General features: G+C 44.0%; 1 protein-coding gene across 3 annotated transcripts; it reads left to right on the top strand.

The window, feature by feature from the left end:
• Positions 1 to 3,458: 3,458 nt before the first annotated feature.
• On the top strand, positions 3,459 to 26,193 carry LOC134454713 (guanylate-binding protein 1-like). 3 transcript variants are annotated; one of them, XM_063205872.1, is made up of 13 exons: positions 3,464 to 3,668; positions 4,223 to 4,444; positions 5,257 to 5,334; positions 6,012 to 6,061; positions 8,450 to 8,559; positions 10,747 to 10,958; positions 12,079 to 12,321; positions 12,902 to 13,182; positions 14,304 to 14,516; positions 14,908 to 15,010; positions 22,566 to 22,690; positions 24,549 to 24,773; positions 25,870 to 26,193. In XM_063205872.1, exons 2-13 carry the CDS (start codon positions 4,252 to 4,254, stop codon positions 26,035 to 26,037), a joined length of 2,001 nt encoding a protein of 666 aa, XP_063061942.1. In that variant the 5' UTR covers positions 3,464 to 3,668; positions 4,223 to 4,251; the 3' UTR covers positions 26,038 to 26,193. The 3 variants fall into 3 exon arrangements, with proteins under 3 accessions (XP_063061949.1, XP_063061942.1, XP_063061944.1); XM_063205874.1 differs by lacking the exon at positions 3,464 to 3,668 and adding an exon at positions 3,688 to 3,797; XM_063205879.1 differs by lacking the exons at positions 22,566 to 22,690; positions 24,549 to 24,773; positions 25,870 to 26,193 and adding an exon at positions 18,803 to 20,009 and having other exon boundaries at positions 3,459 to 3,668.

Genomic DNA, 26,193 nt, shown 5'->3' with positions numbered 1-26,193 from the left:
ATGTGCCATTGTCTTGTATATGAACATCATGACACTGAAGCATATGCTTGGAGATCTGTGCAGCTGCGCAGTACAGTCTAGGGCTAAAACGCACCTGTCACAATGGAATTGTTATTTATATCCACATGTAGTGTTTACCCGTACACGGACAAAAATATCCACATTTAAAAATATCCACATTCGTGTAACCAGTATTTTTTTTTTACAAATGCGATAATTATTCTACATCTGTCAACACTGGCCCTGAGCATGGCAGAGTTTGTGATGGCGCATTGCTGCTTTTGCTGTGCAATGCTCATGCGCACTTGCCATTCCAATGCATTCTATCATGGACGGCCGCGCCCCATGATAGGCAGAGGTCAAAGGTCGCCACTTCTTCCCTGACGTTTGGTATCCTATGACTTTAGTATCCGCTTCAGGATACCAAAACATTGCGGAATTTCCATAAAGACTTGGATGACACAGTTTTGTATGGATGAAATTTAGCCCTAACTAGAGTCCTAACCTGAATCCAATAGAACACCTTTGGGATGAATAAGAGCGAAGACTGAGAGCCAGGCCTTCTCAACCAACATTATTGTGTGACCTTACCAATGCGCTGTTGGAAAAAGTCTACTCTAAAAAATAAAATGTATGTCTGTGCTTTTACTTGCTTTGCCTGTATACAGTCTGCCTATCTTGGACAATAGGATGGAAAATAGCCCTTGTGTTTAATCTGGCATATTTACATATGTGTATGTACTGTATGTTAATGTGCAATGTCCTGAAAAATAAAGGTAAATGTGGACTGATATCATATTGAACCCTATGGGTAGGAACGGGAGTTCAGTTGACTTGAGTCTAGGCCGGACATGCTGTAAACCATGTGACATTTTTGCAAGCCTCAAAACCGGCAAAGCTGTGCAACAGTTGACATATAATGTATAACTTAGGCTATAATGTATATTATGCTACTGTATAATGTATAATGTAGTAGGCATGTAGGCTACTGCAACCGACGCACATACACACACACACTGTCCAGAATGTTTTATCTGTTCACCTCATTGCCACAAAGTCCCAGTTGTGTCATGTCATGTGAGGTATGCACACTGGGTTGGGTTGAGTCAGCCACCAAGCACCAAGGAAGCGGAGTGGGGGGTGGGGTATGCAACATTTCTCTCTCTCTCTCTCTCTCTCTCTCTCTCTCTCTCTCTCTGTCATCCATGCACTTGCACTGAACCATTAGTTGATTGTAGGCCTATATTATATTATTTTATAGGCCTAATTTATAGCTATTTATTTTATTACATACTGTTATCTTTACTTTTGTGGGCATCTGTGAGCTGCTTCAAACAACAACTTAGCCTATCTAGTGACAAGAAAGCACTCTACTCTACTACTACTGCTGTTCTATCTTTGCAACTACCACTGTCATGCCATGTGAATGGCACAGGCAGCACACCCATACAGCGAAAGTCCTGCCCCTTAGTCACGGGACCTAAGCTGACCATCTAACAACATGGTAGCGAGTAAAAATCTTCTGATTTCAGTCATTGTATGCGCTGGGCTACAAATATGCTATAGCCTAGATTATAAATGCAGAAGTATCAATATTTTGTTCCAAGGCCATCTTCATGAAAAATGTTTCTAAATTGTTTGGAGTTTTGTATGAAAAATTAAACAAAAATATCAGAAATAACATATGTGGAGCTCGTGGCACAATTCAAAGGGGATCGAAATATAATTTTAATACCGCCATTGGACTACATGCTGCGATTTTCAGCTAAAAACGCAGTGGAGGTCCCATGAAATCTGGGGAAGTGACGTCACTTTCAAGCTCTAGAGGCAAGGGGTGCAAATGAGATTAAATAAAATTAGTTGTAGGCCTGTTGCTGTTGTGTGTGTGTGTGTGTGTGTGTGTGTGTGTGTGTGTGTGTGTGTGTGTGTGTGTGTGTGTGTGTGTGTGTGTGTGTGTGTCTGTGTCTGTGTCTGTGTCTTTGAGTGTGTATTATGTGCGTGCGCGTTTCTGAGTGTGTGTGCTAAAATGTTTTGACTTTTCGTTTAAATCTATTAAATAGGCCTATGTAAACGAATAATGACTTACTGTTTCTTTACAGTCTAAACCACCTAATATAATCGGTTTAAATGTTTTAATTTGCATAATTTATTTATTTATCTAGTCAGTAGTTACTCATTTATTATTTATTTATTATTATTATTGTTATTTGTATTATTCTTGTTGTTGTTGTTATTATTATTAGGCTAGTATTCTATTATTATTATTATTTAGCCTAGCCCTTTTTAGTTATTAGCAGCACAAAATGTCATGAAAAATAGCCTACTGTAATAATTATTATCAAAATATGATATACTGCCTTTAAAATCACAAAAAATTAACACATTTTAAATGAGTGAGAAATGTATTATGACAAGCCTACATAGACTTTATTCACACGTTACTTGAGAATGAGCAGAGACATTTGGTGAACAGAGTTCATCCCATGATTTCCGACCATGACGCCAGGCGTTATTGTGGTCTCTGTCGTCATCTACTGGTCAATGTGCGGAACAGACTATGAGGACAGGACAGCATGTCCCGGTTCCGTCAAACACTTGCTTTTCAAGTACTGGTCTAAAAAAAAAAAAGGCCTATGCATGTATGAAATATTTACCTGACGAAAGCCAGATATTTGTAGCATAATGGATAACAATAAAACGGCAAATAGCAGTAGCCTACGCAGGCGTAAATTGGGCTTAGAAATGTTTAGCCATTTTATTATGGCTAAGAACACATTAGGCCTATTTTTATTATTCAAATCATAGGCCTACTGGCAGTCGTCAATCGGTGATAATATCCGTCCGACTAGCGGCTATAATAGTCCTACTCCAGAAAAAGAGCTGTGTCTGCCCCATAGAGGTAGAAAATAACACTAGAGAGGACTCCGCCCCCCTTTTTACGGCAATCTGTAGCAGCCATTATCTGTAGGTAGATCAGAGAAATGGAAATTAACGGAGAACGAGGCTCACCTCTGTCAAAAATGGCTTAATCATGTGAAAATGTCCATCAACACACTATACAAGGACAATAGTTGAAGTGTTGCTATATGTTCATAAAAGACATTATTTGATTTTTAAATGTATTTTATCGACTCATATGATTTAAGTAGATATTTAGCCTGACATTTCAAATCTGGTCTTTGATTAAAGTGTTACTTCATATTTACACAGTTTTAGTTAATTTCTTGACAGGGGTGGGCGTGTTCTCCATTGACTTGCATTGCCTGAAAGTACCTACTACACTACCTACGGAAGTTGGGAAGCTCCAGCTGCCATTTCCCAGTGCTGTCGCAAATTGCTGTGTCCTCTCTAGTGTTATTTTCTACCTCTATGGTCTGCCCTGACAACTCAAAGTTGCGCCTGCTGGGCGTGCGCGCATGCACGCGATTCCCAAAGCGAGGCGCGGCGTCGAGCCTTTCCGGGAAACCAGCGAGTTCCAGAAACTTGAGTTTGAACGCCGACAGTTCACCTCCCCACCCCACCATGACAACACATTTATAGAGCCAGCCAGCAACCCTTTCGGTTTCGCTTTCAGCCACCAGGCTATAAAGTAGGCTATTGCACGGTGCGTCTGTGTCGTTTTCTTTCATCAACCGTGCAGCACTCTTGATTGGAGTTTCTTTTCAAAGGTAGGTGAATTGTAAAGCCACTACAAGGCAGTCGTCCTCGCAACGTCGTTTGCCCTCCTGTTTTCGTTCGTGGAAACATTGTTGCAAACGGAGCTACTGCGGGCTGCCTATTTCCGATTTTCACCATTTGTAAGTATTCGATTGACTTTCTGAGTGAATAGACTTGAAGGTAGGCATTTGGGGTCACCGCCCATCTGTCAGCCCATCTGTAACATTGCGTTTTCTTCCGCGAGTCTGTGCATTGTATTATCCAGTGTGTGTGTGTGTTGGGGTGTGTGCATGCTTGCGTGCGCGCGCAGGCTAGTTCTGCAGCCCTCCTCATAAAGTTGTCTTATCAGCAGCTTTATGTCAGATGTCATTGCGTCCATTAGGGCAGGGGTTAGGGCTTACCCACTTTGAAATATAGTATTTTTGAACTGTAACAGCTGAGGGGATAGGCCTACGCCTGGATCAATTGGGCTAGTTATGGATGAATGAAGGGGAAGGCGGCAAGCTTCTTGACTACCATGGCCTGGCCAGAACTGATGTTAACACTTTAATCTTGTCTTGCACAGATCCACGTATTCCTGCCATATCAGCAGCCATGTCTGGTGGTCCTCCCTCCATGTCGGCGCCCGTGTGCCTGATCGAGAACACTGATCGCGGGCTGCAGGCGGTGGACTCGTCCCTGAAGCTGCTCCGGGACATCCAGCAGCCTGTGGTGGTGGTGGCTGTGGTGGGGCTGTACCGCACCGGCAAGTCCTACCTCATGAACCGCCTGGCCGGACAGCAGTCAGGTAATGTTGATGTACACACAGACACACACACACACACACACACCTCATGAGGAACACCACACACCTCAGGGGAACCCAGCTCCCCTTCCTCATAATTTTCATCATCACTTGACAGTTGTTGTGGTTCTTAGTTCATTTGTTTTTTACTCAAAGCTGTCCACACACTATTCTGTTAAATAGGCCTACAAGATAGGTCTACTCTACAGAAGTGAAAAGTGAAGTGAAAGCCCATTGCGAAACTCCAACTCCCATTGTCATTCTGACACAGCACTCCACAGCACACAAGTAAATGCCTCACCCATGCAAGGGGGCAGCCCTCAATGGCGCCCCAAGGGAGCAGTGCGGTGGAACGGTACCATGCTCAGGGTATACCTCAGTCATGGAGGAGGTTGGGAGAGAGCACTGGTTAATTACTCCCCCCACCAACCTGGAGTCGAACTGGCAACTTTTGGCTACAAGTCTGACGTCCTAACCGCTTACCCATGACTGACTACTTTATTCAAAATTAATATCCCAGTGTCATTGTGAGAACAAATCTATTCAAACAACAAATATTGTAACACAACAACAGCTGAAAACAGTAGAAAGCATTTAAAACCAGTGTTTTAAAATCCATGCAGGCAATAGACCTACAAAAACGTGACTTGTAATGATTTGGTACTGATGAGACTGTCGGAAAATCAGACTTTCTGCAATTTTTTTTGCTTGGTATTTTTGGAGGATTAGGGTTTCTGCACCTCTTTTTTCCACTTCAAGCACTGTCCAAGACTATAAAAAAGGTGTGCGTGTGTTTGTGTGTGTGTGTGTCGCAGGCTTTGCTCTGGGCAGCACCATCGAGTCCAAGACCAAAGGCATCTGGATGTGGTGTGTCCCCCATCCCTCCAAACCAGGTGAGCCAGCACTCCCAATTTGTTTAGTAGCTGCTATAAATCAGGTAACATCAATGACTAAATAAAGCATATGAATGCCATTCATAGAAGTGAGAAGCCATTTTTAATGACTATTTATGACTATAAGGTTGTATGTGACATTATATGATTAATGACAATCTATGATTTAATAATTAATAACTTCTTTGAGTCGCTATGCATAAAAATGTGTGCTAAGCAAAGATTTACAAAGTAGAGCTACTCTTACAGATGTAATTACAACACTAGTAGTATGGTGTTAGGCCTATATGTTTGCAACTAGGCAGTATTGTATTAATTAGTACGTACCTCTACTTCTACTTTGCAAAATTTGTCTTAGATTGAAAAAAGGGGGTCCCAGCAGCTAAAGTTTGGGACCCACTGGCGTGGAGTAATGTCATGTAAATTGGTGTATTGTAACGTGGTGTAATGAAGTCTCTATGGTGTATTGTAACGTGGTGTAATGAAGTCTCTATGGTGTATTGTAATGTGGTGTAATTAAGTGTGGATTGTGTATTGTAATGTGGTGTTATGAAGTGTGGATGGTGTATTGTAATGTAGTGTAATGCAGTCTCTATGGCCACTGGTGTGCAGTAGTGTAGTGTAATGTGATGTTATGATCGGTGGATGGCCTTTGACCTTTGACCTTTGTGCTTCAGATCACACGCTGGTGCTGCTGGACACTGAAGGACTGGGGGACGTCGACAAGGTGAGGAACACGACACATTACATCACATTACATCACATTACATTACATTACACTTAGACGCTTTAAACGAGGAGGAGCACAACACTCAGCAACACACAACATAACACTCTTTATGGGGATTTTTTTCTTCATGGGGGATGTTTCAACTGTTTTGTCCGCAGTTTACATGACATTACACTTACATGACGCTTAAATTCGACTAACATAGAGCCATTCTTGGTACACGGTATTGGTAACCGTCCCTGGAGCAATGCAGGGTCGGTCAGGTGTCTTGCTCAAGGGCACTGAATGCATGGACCCAGGTGGGGAATGGTTAGCCTGGGCGAAAGCGACTGTTGACTCCGTCAAACAGTCTGGCAAAAGCCATGAGGAATCCATCTCCGTGGAGGGAGGGAGATGGACTGATATTACTCCGCCATTTAAATTCATTGGAGTTCCGAACTCAAATTAAAACCCATATTATGCTTTATTAGCATGCCTGTTACGATATTGCGTCGCAAAGGCATACAAATAATAAAACAAAAGTGTGAATAGTTATCTTGACCAATCAGTAACGAACTTCGCGGGTGAGTTCTGCGTCACCACTCTCAACTGTTTGCTGATTGGCTAAACACTGAGAGAACCGAGCTCGAGGCTTTTGCCAGACGATGTGCGAAGCCAAAATATTTGGGTGGAGTACATAGGATGGCGTCGCCACCCAGATAGCCACCAGACACTGTAACGGAGTGGGGACGCAGTCGCTGTACGGTGTGAGCTGAAGCTGGCATGGGTCCGTCCTACGGACTCGCAACTGAGTCCAAACGCACAGCGGGCCAAATCAGTTTTGATTCCGTTTAGCGCTGTCGCCAACAGTACGCATCACCACCGTTCCAGAGCCGTATCACTTACTTGGGGTAACTTTATCCACGGGTGTGTGGCGATTATCCCTCCATACAAGATGAAACGTGAGGACGAAAGAAAATAAACGTTGGCACAGACGAGCCCACTTTGAATTGATTCCCACGCACGTCAGGGTTCCAAAGACCAACGGTTGCTACATTCGGCTGCAATGTGTTTTACGGATGTGTCACGTATCCGTATGGGACCTGGTGGAACGACTTATCTCCATCATCGCTTTAGATCTGTCTTACGGATCTGCACCATATCAGTGTTTGACTTTTAAAAACACATCTGTTTCAGTGGCAACAAAACGGATCTGCTCCATATCAGTAAATGACTAGTGAAAACACATCTGTTTTAGTGGCAACAAACGGATCTGTACCAGGTCAGTGCAGCCTCTTGAAAACGGTGCAGACTCGGTTGGAATGTTGAAGACAGAGTTCTGGTTCTGACACGGGTCCGCATCACAATCAGAAACCTCATCTGAGCTAGAAACGGAGGCAGACCGCTTAAAACGGATCCGTTCCAAACATAGTGGCTATCTGGGCAGGGTAGGGAATGGTGATGGTGGGGTTCAACCTGAAACCCTCCGAACTAAAGTTACTTTTCCATTTCTATTATGTTGCATAATTAACAGCTAAGGCATTGGGCAAGGGCCAGCAATTCGATTATTTTCAATGTGTATTTCGAATAATGTCCCATGATACGATTCGATCTGATTCGATCGTCAGTCTTAGGCTTGATGCATCGATACATATCGATTATTATTTACGAACACCCCTAATGTACACATAGTTTCTCAAAGTCCCCAAGTGTTCCCTGAGCACAATCCTACAGTGATGGCAATGTACTATATTGAATTCAGAAGGGACTCATCATAGAACAAGGCCTACTGATTGCGATGGTTCTTTGGTTATTCACTTTTGGACAAGGTGAGGTAAAGCCCACCTGTAGAACTCCCATTCTCATTGTGACACAGCACTCCACAGCACATGGCGGTCAATGCACACAACAAAATGTCACTTTATGCCTCACCTATGCAAGGGGCCAGCCCAAAACAACTCCCCAAGGCAGTGGTGCGGCGGGACAGTACCGTGGTCATTGCTCAGGGTGCCTCAGTCATGGAGGATGTTGGGAAAGCACTGAACAATTACTCCCCTCACCAACCTCGCAACGTCGCAAATCAAACTGGCAACCTTTGGGCTACCTGCATGACACCCTTACCCATGACTATCCACAGCACAACAATGTGTATGTGTGGTTTTTCTTTTCTTTTTTTGGCAAGTTGAGGAGGACAGCACAAAACAAAACACAATAGAAAAATAGCATTTGCATTATTATTATGTACTACGGTCAGTGATTGTGCCAGCGCGTGTGTCTGTCTGTCTGTCTGTCTGTCTGTCTGTCTGTCTGTCTGTCTGTCTGACTGACTGACTGACTGACTGACTGACTGACTGCTGTGTGTGTAATATAACTGAAGTGTGTATATGACCTCTTTGTGTTGTGCAGGGGGACTCCAAGAATGACGCCTGGATCTTCTGCCTGGGTGTGCTGCTCAGTAGCACCCTGGTCTACAACAGCAGAGGCACCATCGACAACCAGGCTCTGGAGAAACTACAGTATCCTCTTATGACACACACACACACACACACACACACACACACACACACACACACACACACACACACACACACACACTAAAGCATGCACCACACACGCAGGCCTGTGCACAACGTACACACACACACATACACACACACACAGATCCATCTGAAGATACAGTGCCCTCCATAATTATTGGCACCCCTGGTTGAGATGTGTTAAAAGCCTTAAAATAAATTCAGTGTTTATTGCAGAAGAATACTGTCACACTGAAAATTGTAGGAAAATGTAGCCTTCAACTCAAATGAATTGTAAGAAAATAAAAAAATCCCTGACTAAAAAATAATTATTTTTCATTAAATCACCTGTTCCACAATTATTGGCACCCTTAACAATTCCCAGGAAATAAATATAATTGAAGCATTTCTGTCATTTCTACAGTAGTTTACAAAGTTTACCAGAGTATGTAGGAACATTTAATTAGTAATTCATCACTTCCTGTTTCCCTGGGGTATAAATATGACGTGACACCGAGGCCATTTCTCTTATCCACTCTTAAACATGGGAAAGACAAAGGAACACAGCATACAAGTGAGGCAGATGTGCGTCGACCTTCACAGGTCAGGCAGAGGCTACAAGAAGATTGCCACTCAACTGCAGCTGCCCATATCCACTGTGAGAGGAATAATTAAGAAGTTCAAAACAACTGGAACAGTGGTAAACAAGCCTGGACGAGGACCCAAGTTTATTTTGCCACCACGCACAGTGAGGAGGATGGTAAGAGAAATCAAAAGATCTCTAAAGCTCACTGTTACAAAATTACAACAAATGGTAGCATCCTGGGGTCACAAAGTCTCCAAATCAACCATCAGGCGCTGTCTACACGCCAACAAGCTGTTTGGGAGGCATGCACGGAAAAAACCTTTCCTCACTCACAATCATAAACGCAAGCGTCTGGAGTTCGCCAAGCGGTATTGGGGCTTCAACTGGGACCGTGTGCTTTGGTCAGATGAGACCAAGATTGAGCTTTTTGGCAACAAACACTCTAAGTGGGTCTGGCGTACCACGAAAGATGCGCATGCTGAAAAGCACCTCATACCCACTGTGAAGTATGGGGGTGGGTCAGTGATGCTGTGGGGCTGTTTCGCTTCCAAAGGCCCTGGGAACCTTGTTAGGGTGCATGGCATCATGAATGCTTTGAAATACCAGGACATTTTAAATCAAAATCTGTTGCCCTCTGCCCGAAAGCTGAAGCTGGGTCGTCACTGGGTCTTTCAGCAAGACAATGACCCTAAACATATGGCCAAATCTACACAGAAATGGTTCACCAGACACAAAATCAAGCTCCTCCCATGGCCATCTCAGTCCCCTGACCTCAACCCCATTGAGAACCTGTGGGGTGAGCTGAAGAGGAGAGTACAGAGGAGAGGACCCAGGTCTCTGGATGATTTAGAGAGATTCTGCAAAGAGGAATGGCTGAAGATCCCTCTTTCTGTCTTTTCCCATCTTGTGAAACATTATAGGAGAAGATTAGGTGCTGTTTTGTTGGCAAAAGGGGGTTGTACAAGATATTAACACCAGGGGTGCTAATAATTGTGACACACATTATTTGATGTCAAATAATTATTTCTTTATGTGGGATTTTTTCCCCACTGAATAAATGCACTTGTATTGAAGGTTGGATTTTTCTCTTTTTTTCCATTAAGGTCCCATATTATTTAGAAAAAAAATAAAATAATTGGAAGCTAAAAAACACATCTCAACCAGGGGTGCCAATAATTATGGAGGGCACTGTATTAGGATAAACTCACACACACACAAAACCAAAACACATACTATATGTTCTATGGTAAATTGACTGTATTTATATAGCGCCTTTCCAGTCCTTGGAGCACTCAAAGCGCTTTACATTGTATGCCTCACATTCACCCATTCACACTCACATTCACACACCGGTGGCCGTGACTGCCACGCCACGCAGGGTACCACCCTGCCACCAGGAGCAACTCGGTGTTAAGTATCTTGCTCAAGGACACAACGATGGAGTCAGGCCGAGCGGGGCTCGAACCTGCAACCTTTGGGTTGCCGAATGGCCTCCTCCACCACCTGAGCAACCACTGTAGAATTATAGTCCATCACACACACGCACATTACACAGTCCATCACAGGATCCTTTTTTCCTCAGCCAGCCAATTGCATCACAGCTACGTGACGGAGCTGACCAATCAGATTCGCACCAAGTCTGAGGTCACGCGTGACGAGGATGGTGAGGAGGTGCCCCAGGACACCCAGTTCGTGCAGTACTTCCCGGGCTTCGTGTGGGCCGTGCGCGACTTCACCCTGGACAAGAAGATTGACGGACGTGACGTCAGTGATGACGAGTACCTGGACCACTTTGCACTACAGCTCAAGAAAGGTAGCCTAGCACAGGGGTTGCCAAAGTTTTACCTTATAACTAGAAATGCACTCAGAGAAGACTGCAGACCACTGCCAAGGAAGCCTTTTGATAGAACATTTGACTATGTTGCATCCTAAGTTTGTTCAAGTCTTTCTGCCTTGTTTTTGTGGAGTTAGAAACTGGAATGTCAAAATTCGCCCTATCCCACAATGGTGAAGAATCTTTTTTTAAAAATCCTGCATCCGGATTGTGATCTGGATCACCACCAAAATGTAATAATAGTAATGCAAAACTTGTTCAAAATTCAAAATTCGTTCATGACTTTGAGTTATCCTGCTGACAAACAGACAAACAAACAGACAGACAAACAAACACACAGACAAAACAACGCGACTGAAAGCGACTGAAAACATAACCTCCTTGGCAGAGGTAATAATAACATACTGTAACAACAACTCAATATCACGCTCATGCCACGCACTAGCTCATCACCTGTAATTTGTGTCCGTCACTCTATGTACATCTGAGACTGTGGTTTAGAACAGTGGTCCCCATTGTCCCCAGGGGTTCAAACACTGCCCCACTATGCCCCCACCACAGCCCCGTCCCCATATAAAAAGAAAAAAATATATAATTATAGCTTATAATATTGTTATGTGCCGGTCAAGGGCGGTCGGTAAGTGCTTAGGGCATCAGACTTGTAGCCTAAAGGGTGCCGGTTTGTCTACCAACCTGCCAGGTTGGTGGGGAAGTAAATAACCAGTGCTCTCCCCCATCCTCCTCCATGACTGAGGTACCCTGAGCATGGTACTGCTCTGCCCCGCCGCACTGCTCCCTTTCAGGCACCATTGGGGGTGGCCCCCTTGCACGGGCTAGGCATAAATGCAATTTCATTGAGTGCCGTGTGGTGTGCTGTGGAGTGCTGTGTCACAATGACAATGAGTGTTGGAGTTTCCCAGTTGGGCTTTCACTTTCATATTACATACAGTAGTATAACAACTGTTGTTGTTGTTGTTGTTGTTGTTGTTGTTGTTGTTGCTGTTGCTGTTGTTGCTGTTGTTGTTGTTGCTGCTGCAGTCTTGAAACAAAACAAAACAAAATTGAAATAAAAACAATTCCCTTATGCATGCATTGACAGGACTGACCCAGAAGGTTCTGGAATACAACCTCCCGCGGCAGTGCATCCGCAGCTTCTTCCCGACCCGGAAGTGCTTCACGTTCCCATTCCCGACCTCCTCCGACAAGATGAAGTGTCTGGACTCCATGCCGGAGTCTCAGCTCGAGCCCGACTTCCGCCAAGTGGCCGATCGCTTCTGCACCTACGTGTTCTCCGAGAGCAGGACCAAGACTGTGCAGGGAGGACACAAAGTCACTGGCAGCCGTGAGTAGAGATAGATGGATGGATGGATAGATGGATGGTGACATAGATGGAGAGATACAATAGAGACGTAGAGATAATAGACAGATGCCTTTTCACTTACTACATGTTCTCAGAGGGCAGGATCAATCCTGACGGATCAGTGCCCTGATTTATTACCCTGAAGCGTTTTGGATGGCAGTTAAAGTGATACAGTCCCATTTTTGGAAATAAGCTTATTTTACATCTCTCATTGAGTTAAACTATTGAGTTTTACTTTTCTCCTGTACTTTTAACTGTTCTCTGAGTATGGCAGCGCAAATTTTACCTCTAAGCTAGCAGTTAATATTGAGTCCTATGAGACCAGTTAGCCTCCAGTTGGTCTCATAGGACTCAATGCTAGCTTGGAGGTAAAATTTGCACTGCCATACTCGGAGAACGGTTGAAAGTACAGGAGAAAGGTAAAACTCAATAATTTAACTCAAGGAGAGGTGTAAATAAGCTTATTTCACTTGTATCACTTTAAGTTCATATGCGAGTCAAGGCAGGTTAGCGAATACTTTTGGAAATATAGTGTATTCGTCTTTCTTGGGTGGCGTATTAGGTCTCAGCCATCTTGTGAAGATCTACCTGGACACCATCAGCAGTGGCAACGTTCCGTGTCTGGAGAATGCTGTGGTTGCCATGGCGGAGATCGAGAACCAGTCAGCCATGACGGAGGGCCTTCGTCAGTATGAGCTAGGCATGCAGCCCCTCAAGGCCCAGTTCCCCACGGATCTCGACAAGCTCTCCGCGGAACACCGTCGCCTCTCCGACGTGGCAACGAAGGAGTTCCTGAAGCGTTCCTTCAAGGACGAGGGAGGCAAATACATGGCACAGCTGACGGTGAGTCGAGGACGGCGTAGCTGCTTCTTTTCTTTTCTTTTGGCAACAAATATTTTTGGGGAAGGCCTTCACTAGCCTTTTATTTGAACATTAAAGTGGGGATGGAGATGAAACAGGAAACAAGTGGGAAAGAGAGATGGGGCGCAAGGTTGGAACATGACCCAGGCCGTACTCGAACCTGGGTCCCCGTGGATATGCAGGTGGGGAGCGGAGTTTCCCAAATGGACACTAGTAGGCAGGATTTTTAAATGAATTACCTTCCTGAGTCAGTCATTTAAACATTGAGTCTTTTCCTGTCAAAACAGTGACTTTCCTTCTTATAATTACTAGTAAGTACACTTGCCCAGGCATAACAATCATCATCACACCTGGTCAGTAAATAAATAGTTTACATTACATTACATTATTCAAAAGGTGAAAAACGTTTACAGCACGCTTGCCTGATTTTGTTCTCTCAAACCTGGAACACAATTCCCAGTACAATTAGAGGTTTGCTGACATTAGATTCATTTAGTAAACAGATAAAATACAGGATAATCAATACTGTCAACATAGTTGTACATAGTTGGTACTGGCAGTTGTTCTTAACTTATTTTTGTATTATTTATTTTAAAATGTGTGTAATTCTTTTCTCTTGCAGTTATGTGCAATATATTTTTTTTTAATTTCTCATCAAACCTGACATCAAACCTGTCAAGGGACAAAAGACTGAAATGAGCCTTATGGCTGTAAACTTTGGCTGTTTATTTTGCATTTTGTTTTAAATGCTATTAATATATGCTGTCCCTTTGTTGAATAAATAAACTTCAAACTTTTACTTCTTTTAATGCAAACACTGTGGCACCAGGAGTCAATTAGTCTAGAAACTGTTCTTGAATGTTTACTTGTACATTTATGTGTAAAACCCTGTCCAACATCAGAACCAGAACAACCTCCTCCAACACCAGAAGATCCGTGAGCTGTTTGACCATCTGGCTGATGAGAACATCCAAGTGCCAGAAGTTTCTTCAGTGTAGAATTTGAGGCAGCCATATCTGCGTACCGAGACCGAAAAATATCTGCGTACCACTAAAATAACTGTAAATAAATACTCGTCTGTCCCCTCTGTTGTCCGCCAACAGGAGAAGATAGGTCAGCTGTTTGATCGTCTGGCCGATGAGAACATGCAAGCATCAGAGGAGCGCTGTCGAAAGATTCTGTCGGATCTGTACGCCACGGTCGCCGCCAACATCAAAAACGGCGCCTACGCCAAGTCAGGAGGGTTCAAGGTCTACAGCGACCACCGAGACGCAGTGGTGGCGCAGTACCGGCAACATGCCAATAAGGGCATGAAGGTGCGTGCGTGCGTGCGTGCGTGCGTGATTATGAACATGTTTGATGGAAAAAAGGGAAAAATTACAAAGTAATTTGTGGTGCTTGATGTTCATTCTGTGGTGCTGTGTCACAATGGTTCATGTATGGGAGACTTGTGTGTGTGAGCGTGTGTGCAAATGTGAGTGCGTCTCATGCTATGCAGGTATAGGCTATGTAAAGGTGTGTGTGTTTGTGTGTAAGTCTGTTAATATTACTTTGACTACATTATGATGGTTATATTTTTTGTGTGTGTGTGTGTGTGTGTGTGTGTGTGTGTGTGTGTGTGTGTGTGTGTGTGTGTGTGTGTGTGTGTGTGTGTGTGTGTGTGTGTGTGTGTGTGTGTGTGTGTGTGTGTGTGTGTGTGTGTGTCAGGGAGAGGAGATGCTTGAGGTGTTCCTGCAGGAGAAGAGTGCTGAGGCCAACTCCATTCTCATGGCCGACACGAACCTCACAGACGCCGAGAAGAAGGAGAAAGGTAAAGCAGCACTGACTACATCACCATCAGAGCACCTCAAAGGGACAGTTTGGTCAATTTCAACATGCAGTTGTAATGCTCACACTACCCTGGACTTGTCAGTGCCTGAGATTTTTTTTTCTTCTTCTTCAGCCGTTTCCGAGATCCTGGTCATTGTAATGGGGGCAGCTCTTTGTTTACATTTCAAAAAAACATTTTTATTTATTCCCAAAAACATCCAAAAGGTTATAAAACATCAGCAGACAACTAGCAAACAGCTGTACCTTTTGGGAAAATATTTGGAGTTGGCCTATGTTTCATTTTTTAAAAATGTAAACAAACGCTGCCCCCATTAGAATTGCTCATATCTCGGAAAGGGCTGAGCCGAAAAATGTGGCATCACCAGGTACTGACAAGTCAAGGGTAGCGTGAGCAATACAACTGCATGTTGAAATTGACCAAACTGTCCCTTTAAGGTATTGTAAAAAAACATATATAGAGAGAAACAATAATCTTATGGTGAAAAAATAGATTACTATTATCATCAGGGCTTTAGATTAACACTAGCCAACTGGCCAAATGCTTGTGACATTTGAGTTTGGCTGGTAAAAAATACCAACTTATTAGCTAACGGTACTTTGATCCATTGGGGAGTGTGTGTTTGGTTATTAAGGGAGCACTCCTGCCAATTTCAATATGCTGTTGTATTGCTCACACTATCCTTGACTTGATGCTGCATATTTTGGCTCAGCCCTTTCTGAGATATGAGCTATTCTAATGGGTGCACCTTTTTTTTTTATTAACATAGGCCTACTCCAAATATTTTCCCCAAAGGTATCGCTGTTTGCTAGTTGTCTGCTGATGTTGCATAACCTTTTGGATGTTTTTGGGAATAAATAAAAATGTTTTTTTTTTATGTATACAAACACCTGCCCCCATTACAATGACCAGGATCTTGGAAAAGGCTGAAGGAAAAAAAAAAACTCAGGTACTGACAAGTCCAGGGTAGTGTGAGTATTACAACTGCATGTTGAAATTGGCTGAAGTTACTCTTTAAGATTAACATTTATTATCCTTTTTGGGTGGTGATGAAAAAAAGAAAGAAATTAAGAAATGAAGAGCCCTGGCCCTACCGTGGCTTAATGGTAGGGCACTCGTCTACTACTTGGCCGACCCGGGTTCGATTCCCGGCCCGGGTCCTTTGCCAGCCCTTCCCCGTCTCTCTCTCCCAACTCGCTTCCTGTCTCTGCTTCACTGTCCTGTCATATAAAAACACCAATAAAGGCTTGCAAAGCTCCAAAAAATACTTAAAAAAAAAGAAATGAAGAGGCCTACTCACCATTATTATCACCATCAGAAAAATGATGGTATTGTTTAAAAAAGCACTAAATTATTACGTATTATATACGTATAACTCTCACCAAACATGGATAAATATCACCATCCTCACGTCATGACCAACAAGAACCTCACGGATGCAGAGATGAAGGAGAAAGGTACAAAATGGCCGCCTTGAAAGGAACAGTACACCCTTTTTTGATTTTCAAACTGTTTGAAACAGCTGTAACGGTTTCATAGTAGGAATCAATAAAATAGCTGCGGTCTGGTTCTATATGGGCAATGATGGTTCCCTGCAACAACAACAAAAAAATACTCACGTTAGGAATTTTTCTTCACACTCTGATGGTATGTATAGTATAGTGCATACATTACCGCGGAAATACACCAGCGGCGATCTGAGCGAGTCGCGCGACGGAAGTAATTGACTTTGTATTGAGTCGAGAGACAAAAGCGATTCTGGAGACTAGAGCGATTTGCGCGACGAGCGCGACAATTTGAAGTTGAAATCTTTTCAACTTTCTATGACGCGGTTCGGCGACAAGCCGCAACAGCCAATGACTGTATAGAGGTCAGTGACCACAGCCAATGGGAATGCTTGAATGCGTTGCCTTCTGCCTGTACGGACATACTCTAGTCTCCTCAATCTCTCGTATCGCTTGCTGCTACACTCTGTCGCTTGAATCGCGTCGCCGCTGGTGTATCTCTTTGGTTACACTTCAAAATGGCACAAATGTCAATTTTGGCTCTTTTAATGCTAATTATAAAAAATACTTCACTGACTTTGTTCTCAAAGTAGACTACAGACTTAGACATTGCGTTGAAAAGAGCCTGCATTCCCTTTCCTCAAGGTGTGATAGACACACGCATACACACACACTCAAACACACACACACACACACACACACACACACACACACACACAAAGTTATTAGTTAAGTCAGGGGTGGGGAACCTTTGTCATTCGAGGGGTCACTTCAAATTTCTCCAAGGGCAGAAAAAGTTCTCAGAGGGCCGTACTAACACAAACCAGGATTTACCCCAGCACTTTAGGCCTATATTCAAGGCAGACACCTTTAGAATAGACCCCACCTTCTCTAGGTCCCCTGAATATAACTGTATTGCAAATGTAATTTCTAAGATCCCTGTACAAAATATGTCATGTTTCATATGAATCTGCATAACATTAGAATTATGTTGAGGGCCGGATAAAACGCCTCAAGGGCCGCAGACGGCCCTCAAGACATTGGACATTAGGACACAGCTCGGCTCAAACACCAGCCCTCATTTTTTCGGCTGGCTGAACCGAGCTGAGTGTATGTGCCACTGCCTACTACCCAGAGTGCGTCAGCTCCACTGCAACGGGGAGTCAACAACCATGGCGGCCACCAGATCAAATAACTTGGACTTCTCTGTAGTTTGACACTGTGACTTTGTTGTTAAAATTGAAGCTGAAAATCAACATTGGAGTATCCGAATATGATGTCGCTCTAACTATTTATAGCCTACTTTGATGGGCTAGATATCTGGCAGCCTTACGCTAGTCAACTAGTCTACCTAAACTGATGCTACGTGACAACGGCAAAAAAAAACGTAACTCCATCCATACTGCTAGTCTGGTCATGACCATCCCATAATACTGTCATTTCATTTCGTATTCATGGTCTGGAGGTTGTTTGATCTGACGCGATTGCAGGAAGCGGGAAGGAAATTTTAGGGGAAATCAGGATAAGTTGTTGAACAAACATTTCTGACGTGTATTTTTGGCAATGTAGGACCGTTTAACAGACATATCTGACAGAACATCCTACCATAGGATAAAAGTACAATGTCGGACCGTTTGTCAGAATATCGTCCAAATCCTGCCGCTCAACATTGCTCCACAGAAAACAGTTACCAGACGTAGTGCGGAGCCAAGTCTCTTGGCGGAAGTACGTAGGATGGTGCGCGAGGCTACCATACTGCGGGTATCACGGTTTGTAATGGAAACATAAACCAGGCTGACCGAACACCACCACTCAGCTCGACACGACATGGCCAGGTTGTACGTGGAAAAGTGCCTAAAGAGCGTAGCTGTGAATGATTCGTTCATACCGGATTGTGTACTTGCGTATTTGTTGTACAACAGCAATGGTGCCACGCGGTCAGAAGTGAAATGAAATCGGCTGATGGATAATGTGGAACATGCAACGACCTAGCGACCATGGGACCTCAACACCCCTTTTTGTCCATAACTCTACCACTTATCCATAAAGTCCTGCTCAAACATATGGTTTCTCCTGAGCCTCGGAAAAAACCTGTCTGCCCACCTTCCAATTTACTCCCCCTACATACAATACCTCCCTGTACCCCATTGCACCATCTTGGATTACCTCATCAACACCCCTTGACGATTTTTGTCCCAGTCATAAACACTTGTTGGTTTATCCTGAACACTTATATGGTTTCTCCCTCCTCCCTCCCTACCCCGTGCAGAGGCGCGAGAGCAGGCTGCGGTGCAGGAGCAGCGAATCCGTGCGGAGGAGCAACGTCGGCAGGAGCTACAGCAGGCCCTGGAGGAGGAGAAGCGCGCCCAGGAGGAGCGTGTGAGATGCATGGAGGAGAAGTTCGCCAAGGAGAAGAGGCAGCAGCAGGAGGAACTGCAGCGGGCGCTCGACAGCAAGCTGGAGGAGCAGCGGCAGATGATCGAGAAAGGGTTCAAGGTAGAGCATGGCATGTTGAATTTGCCCCTGTCAAATTCTGCCTCCAAGTTTACCTCCTCTGGTTTCGGGATTGTAAATCTGTTCTCTTCTTTTTACTCCTCGTCAAGGATCGCGAGGAGGTGTTGAACGAGGAGATCAAGGAGTTGAAAAGGGAGAAGGAGCAAGTGGCAAAGAGTGCCAATGACCCCGGAGCCTTTGAGACCTACGTCAAGCCGGCATTGGAGATCGGAAAAGACATCTTCTCCACCTTCATGCAATACAGGATGATGAAATATGCCTGGAAGTAATGAAATGTGGATGGATGAAGGAAATGGATGAAATTCGCCTGAACAGAGACACAAAACCGATAGAAACTCATACAACAGAGATGCAGACATACACACACACACACACAAAGGCTTCCAAACCTACGTCAAGCCCATAGGCTACTGGAAATTGGTAAAGAACTCTTCTCTACCTTCATGCAGTACAAAATGATAAAACACGCCTGGAAATAAGAGGCACAAAACAGAGATGCAAACACACATACACAAGAAATCTCCAAGTCTATACAACTTTACAGATAATGCTCGATAGGGGTGCCCGGGCTGTACCATTGTGGTCCCGGCAAAATATAGAGCACTTATCAACACCTCTTCGAGAAGGGCAGTTTAGTGTTTTGGTGTTACAAGACCAGAAGATCAACAGCGTGAGGCCTGCATATCAGTTTCATGTACAGCAATATGTATTTGTATAGCTCAATATCACAACTATTCAGTTGACTCAAAGTGCTTTCAAATACACATATGCATGATGACATTCGCACAACAGCTATTCGAGGGAAGGAGCATCAGGAAGGCAAAAAAGATCTTGGCTGATCCTAGTCACCCCAACCATGAACTGTTTACTATATTACCATCTGGGAAACGGTACAGAAGCCTGAAGTCTCACACTACCAGATTCCAAAGTAGTTTCTTCCACCAAGTTGTTAGATTACTGAATTCATGCTGAAGACAACAAGGCATTTTCTTTGCACTTTTACTCTTTATAGGCTTCAAACCTATAATTAGACGTAATAAACTAATCTTGAATCTTGAATCTTGAATCTTGAATCTTGAACATGTCTGGAGGCTGCCAAGAGGGCGCCAATTCTCTGGTGTTCACGTGAGAGTGCACATGCACACACAGGTTAGCAGATAGCATTTGGCTAACAGTGCACTTACTGTAGGAGTCGATGAGAAATGTAGCACTTTGAGATCACAATAAGTGACTTCTCACTGCTCTCTGGTCTGATATTTATATGCGATTTAAATGTGATATATTTCTATTTTAATTCCAAGGGCCTAGTTCATGAGATTCAATGTTTTAATCAAGTCTACATAGGTACTTCAGTCCTTGGCCTGAGGTGAGGTGCTATAAAATGATGATGTTCTTTCGGCCAGGTGTTTGAATTGGTATTAGATACATATTTTATATATTTTGTATATTGCTGTAATTTCTGTTGGAAGTGGGCTCATGGTCAAAGGAAACAATGTACTTACAACAAGACAAACACACACACACGCTCTTGCACAATTTTGTGAAAGGGCGGAATTAATTGGCTGAATATAAGCAACTGAAAAAACATGCTCTACCTTTAGTGTTCTGCCAGCTCAGGATTCATGCCTTGTGACAAGCAATGAAGCGATAATTATTATTGTGTGTTGAATATACTGCATGAGGGGGTTTGACAATAAAATGAACGTAACCCTCATATCTGTCTGTCAATCTGTGGAGGTCCTGGGCAATTTCTCTCAGCAGTGTTGTTAGGCAACAACATGATTCTTATTTTCTGACCAAGGGTGTCGTACTCAAATTCACAGGGGGCCAAAATTCAAATCTGGGATGAAGTCGTGGGGGCAAACACTAAAATTGTGCATGCACACACTTAACACATTAACTCCCAAGTCACATGAAAATACGTGTTTGCCTCCCATGCGTTGGCTCCCAAAACTGACCAGGTGATTTTTGCATCGAAATAGTTTACTTTGAAGCTACTGGAGTTGTTCTTCGGGCGTGAAAATGCATTTAGACCCTCAATTTAAACTCAGAGAGTCAAAGAGCACATCCGTGACAAAAAAGCCTTTTTCTCAGTTCGAATGGAGAAAAACGCTATTTCTACCTAAAACCAATGCTCGCCTAGAGTTGAATAACTTCGGAATGGAATAGGCTAGGAACAAACCGTAAAAACATACAGAAACCTGGGATTTTGGGCTTTCGAACAAGCCTGACATGTGTCTGAAGGTTTAAGACAAAATATTCGGTGGCTGTTCGAAAAATGACAAAAATTGATGAAATTGGCTGGGAGTCTACAGCTAAAATCCCAAAAACGCCTGGTATTGAATGTGTTAATACTCAAAGACAAATTTCACAAACATTCATACATGGTTAGCTTAAGTGTGCCTGAACATATTCTGTTGCTTGTTACATTGGCCTTAGTCCTCTTATATTCCTATGACGCACCACATTTTATGTTTAAGTCATGTTACTATATACATTTATGGTGTAGAGACTATGTGGGCCAACTGTAATGCACATTTGAGTGGATGACAGTTTGTCATTCCTACTATAGAGTGATTCGCAAAAATTGTCTAGGCTACTTCTCATCCATGTTCAAGTCAAGTGATGATGAACAGTTCAAATAAAATCTTATCGTATCGTTGCCCAAAAATATTGTCAGAAATTTACCCAATGTATCATATACTATACTGAACGTTGTGTTGTTGAATACTTTATTCTGGAAGCTTTGTGCATGACTACATGCAAGTGTCCGATAGCTATAATGACGTTCATGTTAGCATTCATTCATATGATACGATTAATTAATTTCAAAGCCCATAGTTAATTTGATTAAAAATTGTAATCGAGTCCCAGCCCAAATTATTACAGGTCTCTATTGGCTTTTTTCCACATACAACCCGGATGTGTCATGCCATGTCGAACTGAACGGTACTGTTAAACCAGCCCAGTTTGTGTTTCCATTACAAACCGTGTTACCCAGAGCATGGTTGGAGTTAAGTTTTCGACATTGTCACTTAGCATTACTTTATGTAGGCTTATTGACTTGACGTAAGGCTGACAGATACTGTATGTCATCTATCCAAGTAGGCTGTACATAGTTTCAGCGACATCATACTTGGATACAATGTTGATTTCTACCTTCTTAATGTCAAAGTAATACAGTGTGGGACTAAAGAGCAGTCCAAGAGTCTGGGTCAAGTCGCAAGTCATTCCCAATATTGCCAAGTCAAGTCTCAAATCAAGTAACTTGTGACTCAATTCTGAGTCAAGTCCAAGTCACAAGTCCACATCTCTGCTGTTACATATCCATTATCCAAGGTACCTGACTGCTGCCATAGAATATCAGGTGTTGAGAAGTGGACAAGCGTGTTGTTATGAGCTATGATTGGTCAGGTATGATGTGATGACCTAGTGAAGAGGTGCAATTGGTCAGGTGTGCTGTGCAATGGCCTGAATGAAGAGCTGTGATTGGTCAAGGGTGTTGTTTTTCTCCACAGAGCAGGCCCAGCAGTTGGAGCTATTGCAGCAGCAGACCAAAGCAGCGGAGGAGTCATGTCTTCAGATGGAGAAACTCATGGAGGAGGAGAGGAAAAGCCACGAGGACAACCTCCGACGACTACAGGTGTGCGCGCGCGTAAGCATAAGTGTGAGTGTGAGTGTGAGACCGAGGGCGAGAGAGAGAGACCGAGGGAGAGTTAAAGAGATAAAGGTCGCGTTACATGACTGTGCCTTCTGCGCAGCGAGCATGTGCAATGCAAAATTACGATGCATTCTGGTTAGAAGATTCTAACGGTTAGAATCTAACCAGTATGCATTGAAATGCCGGAGTTCGAATGGGCGCTGTGCAGAAGGCGCAGAAATGCGCTGTCTCAAATGCAACCAAAGAGAAGAGGAGGAGTCACAAGGTGTGTGTAGTTGTATTTATGTTATGTATTTACTTTGTGTGTGTGTGTGTGCAGGGCCGCTGACAGCTTTGGCTGGGCCGGGGACAAAAATCTCTGATTGGGCCCCCCTTCCACCGACACCGGCGACAACCCTTCATTTCCCCCCCCCCCCCCCCCCCCCCCCCCCCGCGCAAAAAAAAAAAACTAAACAATTTTACCATTCTGAAAACATAACATTGTTCTATCCATGCAGTCCAGCCTACATTTTTTTAAAGAAACAACATAGATAGGATTCTCATTCCTATTAATAACAGAAGTGTAGCCTGAGTGTAATTTGGCAATTTGAAGGCTTGCACATCAAAACTATGACTGAGAAGGAGTCACCGTTTGCTAAACTGACCTCAAGTGACGTGACAGAGAGCAAGTGAACAGGAACACACAGAGTGTGCTGCTGTGCTCCCTCTCTCATCAAAGCCTCCCACAGCAGGAGTAGCCTAACACAGGAATATGTCAATTTACAGAAAACTATGCACAACGAATCTACACTGTATTTCTCCTCACAAAGTTAACAGGTTGATAATTTGATAGCATCTGTGCTAAGCGGAGATTTAGCAATAGCGTTGCATAGCGCTGTTTAAAAAGTTGGTTGTCCTTCTCCTGGCAAACGTGCGCCCGAGGCATTATCCCACACAACCAGAGATTATAATAGGCTAGGCCTATACTCTTAGAATCTCTGGTATGATTGTGTGGGCTCATATGCATTTTATTCTTAACTGACAGTCAGATTTGAAGCACAATGTTATTAAGCTGCTGTTCTGGTTAGGAAATAGGCCTAATACAATGTCCGTTTTCTATTGTGTTCATCCGTGTGCGCGTCCCTGCCTGAAACATTTGATTGGGAAACATATTTGTGGAGTAGGCTAATGCGCATATTCATTAGATTCTATTACATATAGGCGTAAGCAACACAGTATTTTAAGCCGTTGTAATCAAATTATTCAGTGCCCCCTCTCTGTCTGATTGATCTCCGTGTGTCTTGCTCACGGCCTCCTGTGTCAGTTACTTGACGACGGGACTGGAAAAAGTTGCCCCGTGTCTTACCTGGATCTGCTGCACAGCTGCTTTTACTGGTACCTGCTGCATCACCCGAGTCTTTTCTGAAATATTTATGTAGAGAACCCCTCAGGCTTTTGGCTTCTTCATCTCTTTTTCGCCTTTCTTTCCTTTTCAGTGCTGTTGAGTTGTGCATGTTGTTGACTAATTGGCTCGCGCACTGACCACTTATCGAATGATGTCGTCTTTTTTTCTAGAAAGACCAAACCATTTTGGAATAGGGGTGATAGGGGGTTATTGGCCGTTTTTTTCAAGGGCAATGAAGGCAAATATCTACACGTCATTGTTTGAATGCAAATAAAGCACCTTTCTTCCCATAAATCAACACATTTTTGAAGTGACCATATAATAATTAATCCCAACGTCATGGGGGCCCAGTTATGGGCCCCCCTAGTCCAGGGCCCGGGACAAAAAGCCCTTTTGTCCCCCCCTGTCGGCGGGGCTGTGTGTGTGTATTGTTAATATACCCCTATCTCCCATTAGGAGAAGCGTGAGGAGGAGATGGATCTGCTGGCGGCGGAGCAGCAGAGGGCGCTGGAGAGCAAGCTGGCAGAGCAGGAGCAGCTGCTGAAGCGGGGCTTCAAGGACCAGGAGGAGGTGATGCGGGCCGAGATACACCAGCTCAAGAGGGAGCAGGAGGAGCGCGTCAGGGAGGCGCAGCGCATGCAGCAGGAGGAACAGAGGAGGAGCAACATGGAGACCATGCAGGTACGCCATTCGTAGGGAAGAGTTGATGTCATGGAGACCACGCAAGTACACCATTGGTGGAGAAGTGTTGTTGTCATGGAGACCTTGCAGGTACGCCATTGGTGGGGAAGGTACCATGCAGGTTGGCCATTGTTGGAGAAATGCCGTTGTCATAGAGACCGTGTGGGTTGGCCACTGGTGGAGAAGAAATGCTGTTGTCATGGAGACCATGCTGGTATGTCATTGGTGGAGAAATAGGGTTGTCATGGAGACCATGCAAGAACACAATTGGTAGAGAAGTGTTGCTGTCATAGAGACCATGCAGGTAGGCTGTTGGTGGAGAAATAGGGTTGTCATGGCAGGTACACCATTGCCAGAGATTCTTTAAGTATATAGAGATATGCCAATGTAATAGGTTGCTATGGGCACCTAACATGACCAGGTTCCGGTCTGCCTAAAGGGGCGTGTCATAATACTCCTAGCATTGAATAGAACAGTCCTTAGGTCTGCCTAGGTCTGCCTAAAGGGGGATTCCCCCCCTCCCCCTTGCAATAATAGAACCCGGAAACAATGGGCCAATGGAACCTCTCTCTCTCTACTCTCTCTGCCATCGCTGCATCATTTTGCTTCGATTTCCAGTTTTAACAAATTGCTCTGGCCACAACAAAGCAAATAGTGCATCAGACTTCCAGGTATGTTTGTACCGTTTGGTAGATGTGTTCAACCAATTATACAAGAACATTTTTTCTGACAGAAAAGCACAAAGTATCGTCCGCTCCCGGCTTGGGAACACAACAGGATGTTGAGCACCCCCGTTTCTATTGAACAGAGAGCTTTTATGTTTACTTTACGTTGCAAAAGTTTAATGTGTCTCAGAAATGTTGCAGAGACATTTTGTGACGTTGTGACCTGGTTGTAACCAAACAATGTCTATGTGTGTGTGTGTGTGTGTGTGTGTGTGTGTGTGTGTGTGTGTGTGTGTGTGTGTGTGTGTGTGTGTGTGTGTGTGTGTGTGTGTGTATTGTGCGTACATGTGTGTGTACGTGCATGCATGTGTGTGTGTGTGTGTGTGTGTGGGCGTGTGTGTACCGTATGCATATGTGTGTGTTTTCCCCAGATGATGAACAGCATGGTGGGCCACTATTACGACTACAAGCAGCAGAAGGAGGTCAGACTCACCGAGCAGCACAACGCCCGCAAGCAGAAGTACGCCTACTACAACAAGAAGATGAAGGCTCAACAAGCACAACGGCCACCCAATGCTGCAACAGGCTCCTCTGTGTAGTTTTCTGTATAGAGAGGCGGGGGGCAGAGGGCACAACAACCACAGTTTGCAGTTTGTGTTGGCTTCTGATAGCCCGGTGGTCTAGAAGGCCCAGACACCCAACAATGCATTGTTCCATTCCAGTGTGTGTGTGTGTGTGTGTGTGTGTGTGTGTGT

Source organism: Engraulis encrasicolus, chromosome 1, assembly GCF_034702125.1.
Source record: "Engraulis encrasicolus isolate BLACKSEA-1 chromosome 1, IST_EnEncr_1.0, whole genome shotgun sequence".
In the NCBI taxonomy this organism is placed as follows: domain Eukaryota; kingdom Metazoa; phylum Chordata; class Actinopteri; order Clupeiformes; family Engraulidae; genus Engraulis; species Engraulis encrasicolus.
This window is presented reverse-complemented; position numbering and strand designations above follow the sequence as displayed.

Excerpts from the sequence above, each read along its gene's own strand:
- LOC134454713 (XM_063205872.1), top strand. The coding sequence starts at position 4,252 with ATGTCTGGTGGTCCTCCCTCCATGTCGGCGCCCGTGTGCCTGATCGAG. Across the intron at positions 4,445-5,256 it reads CCTGGCCGGACAGCAGTCAG|GCTTTGCTCTGGGCAGCACC; the intron begins GTAATGTTGATG and ends TGTGTGTCGCAG. Across the intron at positions 12,322-12,901 it reads ACACAAAGTCACTGGCAGCC|GTCTCAGCCATCTTGTGAAG; the intron begins GTGAGTAGAGAT and ends GTGGCGTATTAG.